The sequence below is a fragment of the Diaphorina citri genome, unplaced genomic scaffold (genome assembly GCF_000475195.1).
Source record: "Diaphorina citri unplaced genomic scaffold, Diaci psyllid genome assembly version 1.1 scaffold1454, whole genome shotgun sequence".
Classification (NCBI taxonomy): domain Eukaryota; kingdom Metazoa; phylum Arthropoda; class Insecta; order Hemiptera; family Psyllidae; genus Diaphorina; species Diaphorina citri.
Window position 1 is genome coordinate 60,624 of NW_007378880.1, and position 15,605 is coordinate 76,228.

Sequence of the window (15,605 nt, forward strand, 5' to 3'; positions counted from 1 at the left end):
AATTTCTAGGGTACCTTACCTTGTGTGCTACCTAACCCTATAATTCCTAGACAGTTGATCATTTGTGATATAGCATTTTTTGCGTGCTACCTAACCCTACAATTCCTAGAAAGTTGATCATTTTTGACATAGTATTTTTTGCGCGTTAGACGTTAATGAGCCTATAATACCCAGAATGTTGATCATTTGTGAAAGTTCATTCGTGGGATAAAATAAGGTATTTTTTACTTTTTTCTGTGGGACCAAATTTTCAGAGGAATTTTCCCGCAGTAGCAACCTCAGTGGCCGAGTGGGTATCACACTAGGCTTGTACGCTGGAGGTCCCGGGTTCCCGGCGCGGTCGACACGTTCAAAAATTAAGGGGGGAACTTTATGATTATGAACACGAACACCCTGTATATTTATGCGTTGTAAATTGTTATAATGTACAATACATAGGTCCCTATGTATTGTATCTTTACATAAGCGGATTTAATTTGAAAATTTTAATTATCTAAGGCTCTTTTGTTCCAAGGAAAATAGAGAGAGAGGGGGGGAAAAGAGGGAGAGAGAAAACAATTTTTCATTATTTTTCCCTGTGATGTTGAAGCTTGTTGAAACAAGAGAGAAAGAGAGAGCAAGTGAGAGAGAGTAAGTGAGAGAGAGAGAGAGAGAGAGAAAGAGAGAGAGAGAGAGTAAGAGCGAGGAGAGAAAAATCTAGAACTGGAACTAAACTGGAAACAAAGCCTGTGAATAGAGAGAGAGAGAGAGAGCTAAAGAGGAAAGAGAGAGAGAGATAGAAAAGGAGGGGGTGTAATATGGAAAAAGATACGAAAATAGTAATAATAATAATAATAATAATAATAATAATAATACTAATGGAAGAAATAGAAAGTAAAAAATAAAAAGTTTGAACACCAACACAACCAACAACAACAACATCACCACCCCCAACAACAACAACAATAACAACAACAACAACAACAACAACGATGAACACCATCACCACCCCCAGCAACAACAACAAAGACAACAAAAACAACAACAAGAGAAGGATTGTAGGCCTGTTGAGGCAGGATTAAGGATTAGAGAGGATTTTTTTTCTCTCTTATAAAAATAGACGGAAAAAAAAAAATAGAAAGTAAAAAAAAGTAAGTAGAGAGTATAACAACCATACCAGGGAAACTTTATTTTCGTTAGATCATACAATACATAATTCATTGGTTTTTTTTAAGGCCGAGGATTGGATTTTGAGGTTTTTTATTACTTAGAAAGACTGTTTCTTTTCTCTCTATCTATCTATCTCTCTCTCTCTCTCTCTCTGTGTTTTTTTTTTTATGTTTCTATGTGTACTTTTTTTTCTTCTTCTCCTTCGTCTCCTTCTTTTTAAAAGAAGGTAAAAAAACTCCTCTTTGTGTTGAGAAAATGGAGAAGAGAAATGAAAAGAATCGTGAAAAGAAAAGAAGTTCTAACATAAAAGAAAAAAATAAAGAAAAACAAAGAGAAATCTTCCAATTCCGAACGAATTAGGAATTTGAGATGGAGCTAAATTTCAGTCTTTAACTTGCTAATAATAGTAAAATAATCTACCTACAAATTGTAGGTAGAATGCATGCAACATTATTACCTACAAACTTTTTTTTTTCTTTGCAGCACCCCTAGACTTTTTTTCCACCGGCCGCCACTGCCTACAATACCTACATAAATTAAATTGTAGATCTTAAAATTGTAAATGCTTAAAAAAAATAATAGAAAGTAAAAATAATAATAAAAACTAACAAAGATCTTCAAACGGAGTTAGAGATCTTCAATATAAAAAAAAATCGCCTGCGGCGCAACTGTTGCTTATCCTTGGCAGTCACTGTAGGTAGGCAATATATTAGGCATGCGCATGCCTCCTACCTTATGGCAAATATCTTCTACTTCTCTGATTTATTTATTTATTATTATTATTATTTTATTTTTAACCTACACAAACTTTTTTGAAGAGCGGAGCAAAATAATAAAATATACAAAATTACGACTGAGTTGTTGAGGAGAATGGTAAACAGGTAGGTAAGTAGGTACATTATCATATTACCTATTTCCTCTTAAGTACATATATATGAACGGAATCTATGTACTTATTTACGTGTACATACAGAAATATGTAAATATAGGTACATACCTACTTCATTACATAGCCTGTTTCAGATTTCTTTCATTTCCTCAAATCAGCTTTAGTGCAGTGGTTCTCAAACTTTTTTGCATGGCGCCCCCTTTTTGGGCATATTCTCATTTTTTCACGCCCCTTTGGTGAAATTTGTAGCCTAGGTATATTGATGAAATTTGTAGCCAAAACCAGGGCTGATCGAGAGGCTGACGAAAAACGCCGACCCCGTCTGTACACGAGAAAAGGCGAAGAAGAAGGAGAAGGAGAAGATGAAGAAGAAGAAGGAGAGGACGAAGAAGAAGGATAAGATGAAGAAGAAGGAGAAAAAGAAGAAGAAGGAGAAGATAAAGAAGGAGGAGAAGATGATGAAGAAGAAGGAGGAGAATTGAATTGAATTGAATTGAATAAGCAATGTATTTATAAACAATAATAAGTACATAAATTAGACCATCCCCTAAGCTTGCAGAAACTTCTAGGGGGTGCGGCTGTTTACTTCTTCAGAATGTACTCGGCTTCAAAGTGATGATTCAAAAGTATTCATCGGATTAACTTCTTGTTTTCCTCAATCAAAATTTCTTTAATTTTCATCTTGATTATTCTCATGTTTTGTTCTTCTATAAATTCTGTACAGTATTTTTCAAGCAAAGTTGGAATTATGTAGGTTAAACATCTTTCTCCATACAGAGTGTTAGGTCTTGATTTTACAAAGTAAGTATTTCGCGTATCATAAGGATTAGGCACTATTCTTCTATATTTCTCATCTCTGAAGTGGTTCTCCAGCAATATTTGTACTGATAATAATTTAGGTGACAGCAGATAGGGTATTTCAGACGCGAATATTTTTAATATCAACTTTTGTTGTAAACTAATCAGGGGGTTTAAAATATAATCCGGGCAGTGAGAATATAGAGTTACTCCATATCTAAGTATTGACTCTATCAATGAATAGTAAATAGTTCTTTTTACGAGCATAGGTACATTGTTAACATAGCACTTATTTAATCTATACAGAATCAGTCTCAATTTCTTAGTAATTATTTCAACGTGACTTTTGAGCTTAAAATCATAATCTAAGAATATTCCCAGATATCAAAAATCTTGTTTGTATTCAATTTCAGGACAAGAACAAGTTCTAATGTAAGACTCCATTTCCAGGCAAGATCTTGAGTGACATTTAATTTTGTTTTTCATTTTGAGGTAAGAGTTCAAACGGCTATGTATGTTACTTATGATCGTCTGGCATAATAAACGACAGAAGGCATCAATTCACATATAAATCGTTTAATTCCATTTAGTTTCAAGCGGCAATTTATTTCCAACTGTGCAAACAATACCAAATGAGGCAATACACACTTGTACAGGGTGTTACCAACCTCAGTGGTGAGCACGGTGGACTTTGAATCTGGAGGTTGGTGGTTCGAGTCCATGACAAGTCAAGAATTTATAGTGGGCCAGAGTTCTGATCCTGAAGAAGCTCTTCCACCCAACTATATAAGGCACTATTTTTTTTTTTTTCCTTAAAAAAATGTTTGCTAGAGGAAAATGTAACTGTAAAGGTCATATGGTCCCAAAATCGAAGAAAGACAGGATAGGAGAAAGCCAGCCGTTCCGAGAACAAACATTATCTGAGGCACTAATTTGAATCCCGCACCATCGACAAAATTTCGCACTCGTTTTTCGATAGCAAATATTTCAACGGGTTACTTTCTGGTGTTCTCGTGTTGACCCAGCACCCAAATGGGAAGTCTTGTGTCTCTTCTCGCCCATCTGGTGAGAGGCATACTACGGTGTTGTCTAATGTAGCAGGTAGAGTTGGACACTCCTTGAAAGGAGAGACTTTGTTTAGAGGGTTCCCCTGATCCTGAAGGTGCTCTTCCATCCAACTATATGAGGCACTAATTTGAATCCCTCCATTGACAAAATTTCGCACTCGTTTTTCGATAGCAAATATTTCAACGGGTTACTTTCTGGTGTTCTCATGTTGACCCAGCACCCAAATGGGAAGTCTTGTGTCTCTTCTCGCCCATCTGGTGAGAGGCATACTACGGTGTTGTCTAATGTAGCAGGTGTTTCATTGCTACGAAATAAAAACGGCGGTGAAACACTTATCTTTTCTTTTTCAACTAATAGACTTAAAAAACATACCAAGTGCTTAAGCACAAGTTGGCAATTTGACAAAAGCTAAGTTAAAACACTTAACTGACCATCCAGATTTCATGTTTTTTTCTTCTTCTTCTTCTTCTTCTTTTAATTCTATTCTTTTTTCATAAAAAAAGGCTCAACAAAACTCTCTTTTCTCTCTCCTCTTCCTCCTCCTTCTCTTTCTTGTTGCTTTTTATCGCTCTTCTCCATCTCATTGTTTTTATTCATTTCAGAATTGTAGTTGTAGAGGTTTATAGCTATTTTAGAATTGTAATTGTAAAGGTTTTTTTATTATTGGGACTATTAAACACAAGGCGCGGGTCTTTTTTTAAGGCGAAGGATTTTGCATAATTTTATCTGAATTTATATGGGACCTTTAGAGGGTTCATGATAAAGCAGTCACTGTAGTAATAATTAATGAGAGAGAGAGAGAGAGAGAAGAAGAAGAAGAAGGAATTGGGAGAGGAATTATGTTGATATTAAATGAAAAAGAGACAGAAAAGAAGAAAGAAAGAGAGGAGAGAGAGATAGGGCAAAAGAGATAGAAACTTCTGTGAGCAAGTGAGACAGAAATTAGGGAGAAAGAGAGAGAGAAAGAGAGAGGGACAGAAAGCATATTTTTCCGTCTTTGTAATATAGAAAATGAGATGGATACCCCCCTCCCCTCTCCTGCTCTCTCTTTCTCACACTTCTCTTTATTTCCCTATCCCTCTCTCTCTCCCCTCTTAACTTCTCCCTCTCTTTTTAGCCTGTCTGTATTGCCTGTCTACTTAAGAGTTCTCCCTCGTCAAGAAAGATTATTCCCTCTCTCCTCTCTCTCTCTTCTCACCCTCTCTCTCACCCTCTTTCTCTTTCTCTCTCTCTCTCACCCTCTTTCTCTTACTTTCTATGTATCTTCCCTTAATACAAAATAATATTCGTCTCCCTCACACTCCCAGAAATTTATCTCTCTCTCTCTCTCTCTCTCTCTCTCTCTCTCTCTCTCCATATCTTATCTTTTTCTCCTTTTTCATTATCTTTCTCCTCACCCCTCTTTCCTTAATTGGGAAAGTGAGTGTTTTTCTTTTCTTTCTCACACATTCACTCTCTGTCTCCACCTATTTATCAATTCCCGTTTTCAATCATTTTCTTTATTATTTTTTCTTTTCTCACGAAATGTAAACCACTCGTGTGTAAATTGCAAACATTTTTTTATGTTAGATAGAGGGAACTGTAACTGCTAAGGTATTATCGTCCCGAAATCGAAGAGAGAAGGAAGACTGGATAGGAGAAAGCCAGCCGTTCCGAGAACGAAACTGGTCTTTTTTTTAAGCTCCACCTCATTCCTACTTCTTATTCTCTGTCTCTCTCACTCTCTCTCTCTACTCTCTCTCTCTCACTCTCTCTCTCTACTCTCTCTCTTTCTCTCACTCTCTGTATTATAGCACCTATCCATTTCCAAATTGTCATGTCCAGGAAAATTTTCTTCTCTGAACAATCTGCAAAAATACAGAAATAATAATAATAATAATAATAATTACCCTAGAGAGAGAAAGAGGTAAGGAGATAGAGAGAGAAGGAATGAGATAGAGAGAGAGGGAAGGAGATAGAGAGAGATATAGAATTAACTGTTTAACAGTCTGTACCTATTCTTTTTAATGATATTATAAGGATTATGGAAAAAGAAAGAAAAGAGAGAGAGAAAGAGAGAGAGGACACAAGAAGCAAGCTAAGAAGAGGAAGGGGCTGTATGTAAATTCCCCCGATTTTTTCAAGGGTCCTCATTTCCGGATGTAAATTCCCCCGAAAATGAAATCGATGAACAATGATTTGGACATTTCATGTAATAAATTACCTATTAGTTTGGTTTTGGACATCATCATGTCAACTATTAAATTTCTGACAAGTGAGCGTGGTAAAAATCTTTTGGTGTTTAGAAATTGTAAGTCATTTCATTCACATCTCTCTAAATATTTTAATTCTTCGCATCCAAATATTCATGTTTTTACGGATGCAATACTTAGTCTTCAGAAACTTTCATATGTTCAAATAAATAGCATCAGAAAGAAAGTTAAATCCAGGTTGGTTCTACCATCGGGGGAGTTTACATATACCCTTTTTTTCCGTAATCGGGGGAATTTACATATGACCCTACAGGAAGTCATTCGCCCGGTCTAAATGGCTGGCCTAAGACTCACCTATTGAGGAATTTATACTTGAGTAGTTCATCATCAGTAAGATTCCATTGTCTCCCTGTCAGGTCTAAATGGCTGGCCTAAGACTCACCTATTGAGGAATTTATACTTGAGTAGTTCATCATCAGTAAGATTCCATTGTCTCCTAGCATGCCAGTAGGAAGAGTTGTTACCAGCTCGCGGGAAATCCAACCACTCGGGATGTCCGAACTCGTTCCCTTTGATACAAACAAGAGGAAATGGAGCAGTTGCAATTGGGAAAATATTATTAATATAAAAGGTCGATTCCTCCGTAAAAAGTTGTGAAAAATCCAAATCTGAGGTCGAAACTCCGAAAAAGTAACTGCAAAAGGTCGAAAATTCAATTTTTATTTTCCGTTCCAATGAAAGAGTTCTAATATTTGTGACGTCAGACTTTACGCAGTTGTTTTTTTTTCTGTCCGCTAGGTAGCGCCAGTATGCAAGCACGCTTGCGGAGGAACTGAAAGAAATGCGCAGTAACGTATGCGCACAAACACATTAATGCGTTGCCTGCGAGGGAGCTTTGTTCGGGACATTTTATGTGACGTCTTCGCCTACGGGAGCGTATGCCGTGACGTCAATGTTCACGATTTACCGGTATTTTTAAATCGATTTATCTCGGGATCTAGAAGTCGTAGGAGAAAAAGAAAAATTCCGTTGGTCCTCATTTTTCCTGCTCTATTACTTTGAAACATCACCCAAGTAAGCGCAACTGATCTATTAGTGAGAGAACTCTTGAAGTCAGTGTTATGCCAACCACCCATTCTCAGATCGTCTGACAGATCTCGGTCTGACAGAACGCGATCTGTCGACCGGCCATCGATGTCGAGTTGTCGACTGAACTATTCACACTGCCTTGACAACATAGATTGACGTCGATCTGTTGTGCTCGTTTGAAAATCAAATGCTGAATAAGCTGACAAGACACCCGACATTTTATGACCAAGTCATTGCTAGGTATGGCGAGGGGAAAGAGGGCCTGGAATTGGATTATAGATAGGTAAGTTAGATACCTAACAAATACTTCATGTAGTAATTACTTGGTACTTAAGGTACTTTTTGCAACTTACACTTTGCAATTTGTTCTCGTTTCTGATTACATTAATAATTGGTTAAGATCCAAATTTCGATCAAACTTCAAGCACACGTTCTAAGAGGTTGGCGCATATTTAATACGTGCAATAGTTACCTAAATTTACCTTGTACATTTGATATAGGTATTTTTGTAAATGTAAGGCCCGCCTCACACGTTACGATCGCCGGAAAGGTCTGTACTGTCTAGACCAGACCTTTTCAGCAACTATAACGTGTGTAGCTTACCTAATACAAATATTTTGTATTCCTCTTACCTTACTGATGGTGAAACAAATTAAATACGCTCTAACAAACATAATTATGTACTGACAAATGCGTCAGTTATATACCAACATATATTTGACATATAAAAAATAACAATATAAAATAAATAAATATAAAAAATCAACAAAGTAAATAATTTCTAATTTCTATCCATACGGATAGATATGGAAAATAATCCTAAACTTATAATAAGTGCCTATTGTCCATTTGGACAGAAAAGTTTTTAGACAAGAGTTTATTTTAAAATTATGAAAACATTTAAAAGTGATAACCTGATATTATTTTTATTGTTAAATAAAGTGTTGATTTTGATTTGTTAAATGTACCGTAGCGTAGCCTCATTTACGTTGATCATTTATCTGATTTTCTGCTGCATGCCGTTTACTTTCAATCAATCCTAGACATCTTAAAGTTCATCTGTGCCCTGATCCACCATTTTATAGAATAGGTACTTAGTTAAAATCATCTGTGGTGGTCACCATTGCATACAATGGTGAAACAGGCAGGGTCTTTGGGTTAATTTCAGCTTTCCTATGGGCTTACTATTATTTATTTTTTTTTTTTATTTTTATTTTTTAAGTTTCCATTTATATTTGATCGACAAAAAATTCAGAACATACATTTTTCATATAAATGGTATACCCATCCGTATAAGCAGAGCTTGTGCCAAGGATGGGGAAGCAGAGCTTGTGCCACGGTTCTTTTTTTTTCTACATCCCTTTTTTACTTTCTATCTTTTCTCTGGGGACTCGGAGGGTTTCTCTCCTATCGTGGGGGTGTTCTCCGGGGTCTGTCCCGTGGTTTTCCGCGCTGCCACTGGGAACACTGGTTCACCACTAGGGATAAATTGGTTCCACCGGACTCGTGGTTAATATTAACCCGGTGCGGGTAGGTAGATAGAGTTTGATGGAGTTTCGTCTGTTGTTCCATGGTTCAGGGTAGGTCTCGTATACAGTGCCCGGGTCCAGACGGTTGAAGCCGCCGAAGTGTGAACAGTCTGAGTCCAGCACTACCTTGTACTTCCCTGCCTGCTCTACTCCAACCCTGGGGAATAGAATGGAATGTTCCTCACACGTTACGATCGCCGGAAAGGTCTGTACTGTCTAGACCAGACCTTTTCAGCAACTATAACGTGTGTAGCTTACCTAATACAAATATTTTGTATTCCTCTTACCTTACTGATGGTGAAACAAATTAAATACGCTCTAACAAACATAATTATGTACTGACAAATGCGTCAGTTATATACCAACATATATTTGACATATAAAAAATAACAATATAAAATAAATAAATATAAAAAATCAACAAAGTAAATAATTTCTAATTTCTATCCATACGGATAGATATGGAAAATAATCCTAAACTTATAATAAGTGCCTATTGTCCATTTGGACAGAAAAGTTTTTAGACAAGAGTTTATTTTAAAATTATGAAAACATTTAAAAGTGATAACCTGATATTATTTTTATTGTTAAATAAATTTTTGACTTTGATTTGTTAAATGTACCGTAGCGTAGCCTCATTTACGTTGATCATTTATCTGATTTTCTGCTGCATGCCGTTTACTTTCAATCAATCCTAGACATCTTAAAGTTCATCTGTGCCCTGATCCACCATTTTATAGAATAGGTACTTAGTTAAAATCATCTGTGGTGGTCACCATTGCATACAATGGTGAAACAGGTTGTGATGATCTGTGCCCTGATCCACCATTTTATAGAATAGGTACTTAGTTAAAATCATCTGTGGTGGTCACCATTGCATACAATGGTGAAACAGGAGTTGTGCTCGTTTGAAAATCAAATGCTGAATAAGCTGACGAGACACCCGACATTTTATGACCAAGTCATTGCTAGGTATGGCGAGGGGAAAGAGGGACTGGAATTGGATTATAAATAGGTAAGTTAGATACCTAACAAATACTTCATGTAGTAATTACTTGGTACTTAAGGTACTTTTTGCAACTTACACTTTGCAATTTGTGACGTCGATCGACGTCCGGTCGACTATGTTTGACAGTCGGACGGTGTGTGGCGGAAAAAGGTTGAGATACAAACTTCTGTATCAAAATGGAAAGAGAGTTTGAATAGGTTTGGTCCAGTGGTAAAGCGTTTGCTTGCCGTTCAGAAGGTCCTGGATTTGTGATTCTCGGAGCCAAAATTTTTCTGTCTATTTTGATGGCCGATAGGTTTTAAGTCGACGAAACACTCGTCTTTGTTTATAAAATACATAACATTACATTGAAATGGGGGTCTTTTCTGACGAAATTCCTGTGTGCGGAGTCCAGTATGTAAGACTATTGTATAATTTATATTTAGAATAACAGAATATATGGAACTCTTACCTATGAAGTTTAGATATGCTTCCCCTCCAAGTCCATGTGTTATGAGTCGAATAACTTTGTGTAGAGCAATACCTGAAATATATTAATTGGAATAGTAAACTGAAGGACTTACTCCGAAAACGGTCCCCTGGTCATGGTCCTAATAGATTTTATCCTGAACCCTGAACGGCTGGTTTTCTCCTATCCTGTCTTTCTTCTCTCTTCGCTTTCGGGACGATAAGACCTTAGCAGTTACTCTTCCCTCTATCAAAGTTCTTGAAAAAAAAAAAAAAAATGATTTACACAGGCCAGTATTTCTAAAGTTCTGGATTCACTGTAAACTCTCTGTGTTAAGATTGGTTATAAAAGGGCCCCTTCCATAAGCAATTAAGGTTGTGGTTATGTACCGGGTTGGGGAAGGCAAGGTTGGTAATAATATCCCAGGGTTGTCCAACCTTTGTGCACCCGAGGGCCACTGAACTCATTTTTGACCACCACCGTTCGATAGTCTATTAAAGTAGCTACTCAGTTGTCCTCACGAGGCTGAGTGCACCGCGAACTCAAAGCACAGAGCCAGAAAAAACTTCGACCACGCCGGGAATCGAACACGGGACCTCCGGTGTGCAATTCTCACCTGTAATCAGTGAAGCTCTGAGTTCCGTTGAAGTTGAATGCAAACAGTAGACCCGCCCGTTCAAATATAATAACCTTGTCACCTTCGTGTTTAGTAGAGACATAGCCGGGATCTGCACTGAGCCACTTGAATCTTTCCTCTGTAGTATTCATTGCAGCATCAAACCTGAAAATGAACAGGAGATTTTTTTAAGTTTAATTCAAGTTTCCATTTATTACAACATATCAACAGAACATAAAAATTCCATATAAATGGTATACCCATCCGTAAAAGGAATGCTTGTGAAACTAAAGTGGGGAACTAAAGTGGTTTGATAGAGGGAACTGTAACTGCTAAGGTCTCATCGTCCCGAAAGTGAAGAGAGAATGAGGACAGGATAAAAGACAGCCAGTCGTTCCGAGAACGAACCTTATCTGTTTAGGATAAAATCTGCCCGGACGGAAATCGAACCCGCGACCTAGCGCTTACAAGGCAGACAAGGCGCTACCCTCCAAGCTAACTAGGTTGGAATAAATTATACTTAGATTACTTCAGTTTGGTAGCTACTCGTTTCTACATACAATCTTTTCCGTTCGCGGATAGTCTTGATGGATTACAAAAGAGTTTGCATTGAAGTAATCCAGCGGTGACTTCTTTCATGATTTGAATTTTGAGAAAAATACTTCCTAATGCAAAACTTAATTACTTTTCGGCCCCACCTGAGGAATGGAGCCTTGTTGATAGTTAACACCAGCCACTCACTATATCATTATATCAGGTAGACCTGACAGGTGCACCTGATTAGGTCTCCCATACCTGATGAGCACACACACTATCAGGTAGACCTGTCAGCTGTCAGGTCGTGGCGGAAAAAGCTCGAGACCTAGGTCTGAGAGCCATAGGTTTGAAGCTTTTCCCGAGCCGACCCGACCCAACCCGGAACCACACACGTTCCGACTGTCATGTCACTCATGTCTGGCCTTATTTCTGCTTTAAAACTTGAAGTAAAAAAAATCTTACCCAGCCGGTAGTCGAACCCGGTTCCTCCCTCAGTGACCGGCCGACAGGATGCTGGCATACCGGATACATCCTCAGCTATGGTGATTATTTCCGGATATTTGTCATGTAGGAATTTGTTAGCTACCATGAGATAGATGAGGGCGTCAGTGTCTACGTTGAGGCCGAAATATTCATCGTAATGCCCCGAGAACCCCTCGCCACAGCCGTGACTGAAAACAGAAAAGAAAAAAAATTGATGAAATAGGTACCTATATATAGATAATGAAAAAATTGATTTTATTAGTATTATTATTATTACTTTTATTTTGACATTCATACAAGAACGGTGCACACTGCCCATCTATCCGGGCGGGAAACGAAACCGCGACCTAGCGCTTACAAGACAGGCGTATTACTGCTCTACTCACGCTAACTCTCTTAAGCTAACTACTAACTGGGGAGGCTTTATCCCAATACCTACAGCTACACATATCCTTTATACTCCATACAAAAACAATACTTTCTCATTACATTATTGTAATAAAAAGTAAAAAGCCCATAGGTGTAGGGACAAACAGCCCTAAAGGATGGGATATTAAGCTTATCTACGAATCCGTGACACTTACTTGTGATACAGCATGGACGTGACTCCATCGAACCTAAAACCATCGAACTGGTATTCGTCTAGATACCACCGCAGATTTGATAGCAGGAATCTCAATACTTCAATCTCGGAATAGTTGAACAGTCTACTGTCCCACAGTGGGTGGGTGCCTGCAACATACGACGTGATTTATTTTTTCTTCTTCTCCTTTATTTGAAGAGGCATCAATTGCAGAACAATAGTAAATTCCCCCGCTATAATGCAGGAGGGGGAGGAGATATAGAGAGGAAGAAGATGAGGACATGGATCGTGGCAGAGTGCGTGACTTTTTTATGTAGAGGCTGACTTTTTTATGCAGGATTCTCACTTAGTGAGCTATTCCACCCAAACTGCTGATTTTGGGGTAAAAAATTGGTATATTTAGTGTTCATTTTAGGAAATGTTTTTCTTACCCCGTGGTCCATCATGGAAGAAGCAGGCTTGAGTTCCATCAAACTCATTCAGTCCATCCAATACATTCTTGCTGGCGTGTGAGTGTACCACATCTAATAACACATACAGTCCTGCCTTATGACACTCGTCTACCAGATATTTCAACTGCTCTGGAGTACCGAACCTGGGAAGTAGACATATGAAAACATGTTAGATTATATTGGTAGGTACATTCTTGCTAGCGTGTGAGTGTACCACATCTAATAACACATACAGTCCTGCCTTATGACACTCGTCTACCAGATATTTCAACTGCTCTGGAGTACCGAATTTTTCACATGCTTCATAGTCGAAAAAGCACTTTCGCACATGTATAAACTACCAAACATTGATGTAATCTTCAGTCCTAGAGTTCGCGGGCTTTCGCGGGCCGCATGCAGGCCGCGGGTTGGACAACCCTGCAATATCCTGTCTCACCAAGTCCGAGCTGATCTCAACCCGGTACATAACCCCAGCCTAAATGATACTTACCCCTATCAATAATGAGAGAGGGATCTGACAGAGTACTCATGTGAGTGTACATCTCCTTATCCATCAGCCAGAATGCTATGGTTTTGTCTCCAACCAGCGCCTGAAAACGAATATTTTCCTCATTATTTCTATTTATTTATTTATTTCATTAGTTATAGGTATCTGGCTAGTTAATCGATGGCTCGGGAACCAACAGAAAGATTTATTTTCCTTTCGAAAAAAATTGACCACTGCTCCATTGTGAACTTTATCTTGAACAGATAAGATTCGTTCTCGGAACGGCTGACTTTCTCCTATCCTGCTCTCTCTTCGTTTTCGGGGTGACAAGACCTTAGCAGTTACATTTCCCTCTATCAAACCTCTTAAAAACTATCCCATCCTTCTTAACTTTTCAATTTCAGGATAATAAGTACCTACTCCGTTTTTGCACTCTTACCTGATCATGTGACTCAGCATAGGCTACTGTTTTCTCCATGTATCTCCTATTGGTAAGTGTATGTACAATGTTCCCCATGTTCCAATCCTCATCCTTGAATTTCTTCAGCAGTTCAATCCACTTGTCTGGAATAGCCATGCCTGTAGGAAATGTACCATTATATGAGGCGTTCTCTACCACCTAACCAGCAGCACAGGGCCCCAATGAGGCACTTGAGGCTCGGACCAAAATCCGAAATTCCGACGATATCGAACTAACCGCCTTCGTAAAAGAAATAACTATCTAGTTATTCCCAGTTGTTATTCTAAGGGTGGATTTCACCAATATTTTTTCAGCCCTTAGAAGGCCTGTTAAGCCAACAGGGCTGTTAGGTGCTAAAAATTAGGTTGGTGAAACCCACCTTGAAACAAAGAATTTCGAGGCCCCCAGAGGCCCAGTCAGCCTAAAAATTCAACGAAAAACTTTCCTTTACGTTGTGGGACATAGAAATTGCTGTTGAGAAGTACATCAAAAGTTAACAAACCTTTCGGGAATAATGGTGAAAAAGTTTGCTTGCAGACAAATAAAGTGAAAATCGTCAAATTAAAATTTAGAAATCACTTCAATTCAATAAGTTATTCCCGTCAATCACGTCTAGATCGTCTGGTTGGAAAAAGCTCAAGTGGCGGAAAAGATTAGATTAGATTCCTAGTAGCTTAACCCATCCTTTAGGGCTGTTCGCCCCTACACCTAAGCCTCGGAGTGGGCTTTTTGTGTTTGGAGTTAAGCTGCTATCCCCGGGCCTTGATGGAACCTCAAAGCACCCTCACTTTTATATTTCAACCTCCCCAGTTTCTCTAAAATTCACCTGCAGCAGCTCTAGAAAGTCCACACAATCAGGTTTATTCCAGAGAAAAGCTGTGAGTCCATATATTATTCCATTAAGAGGATACCAAGAGGTGCCATCTATATAGGTCAGAGAGCTCGCTCAGGGATCTAATGAGGGATATTCAGGTACATAATTATGTCGTTGTACCCTACTTCCTGAGACGGACTTGACCATAGTCCCATTCAGGTACCCTCAAAAGAGCCAGTGTTATTGTCTGTGGCTTGACAGGGCTGGTTTTGTCTCAGTTTTACGTCCTCCAGCGAGACAGATCCGATACTTGTCAGGTATACCTGATGGTGAGTGGCTGGCCTTATACCTTAAATACTACCCACCTTGTTTAACAATCCTAGGTATCACCACGCGTACAAAGTCCTCATAAGATGCACACTTCTGTTCCTGCGTACATATTCCTACGTGTGATTCATATATCTTGAGGTTGTCTGGTTTCTTCGGCTTACTAGAGGTCCACTTGTGTTTATCCTGGGGTTTTGGATTCCAGATACGCTGCTCATAGGCGTGACCTACTACTGGGGGCTCCGTCACGTATGTAGCCCATGGGGAGAGTCTGAGAATAGAATAGAATAGAACGGAATAGAATAGAATAGAATAGAATAGAATGAAATACAGAGTATCTCAGACGGTCTGACAGACCTAGGTCTCTAGATTTTTCCGACACTCATGCTCAAACCGTAAGGTGGTCTAAGCGTGAGTGATGTCTGGCCTAAGAAAGACTGTGGACTGTGGTATACATACATATGTTTGAAGTAAATCTCATAACCAGGGTTGACGTGGGACGTAAGACGAGTTAAGATTTAAAATCCGCCATGTTATTTCTCTCATATTATAAGGGAAGAACCAAGGGTAAGTCTGGCTGAGGGACTATAAACAGAGAGTAGATCAGCGTCTAGCTAGGGGACTATAAACAGGGAGTAGACTAGTCCAAATTTCCTCACGCTATATAGCGAATAG

General features: G+C 38.6%; 1 protein-coding gene and 1 long non-coding RNA gene across 2 annotated transcripts in view; one reads left to right on the plus strand and one right to left on the minus strand.

Moving 5' to 3' along the window:
- Positions 1-15,605, minus strand: part of LOC103515983 (1,4-alpha-glucan-branching enzyme-like) — a 53,476-nt gene that overhangs the window by 26,316 nt on the left and 11,555 nt on the right. The window contains exon 5 of the mRNA XM_017446884.2: positions 14,969-15,201. Coding sequence (XP_017302373.1) covers positions 14,969-15,201 — 233 coding nt within the window. The remainder of the gene's footprint in view (positions 1-14,968; positions 15,202-15,605) is intronic.
- On the plus strand, positions 7,350-9,242 carry LOC113470231. The gene is made up of 2 exons (XR_003393359.1): positions 7,350-7,735; positions 8,920-9,242. It is a non-coding gene; the product is annotated as an uncharacterized LOC113470231 (long non-coding RNA).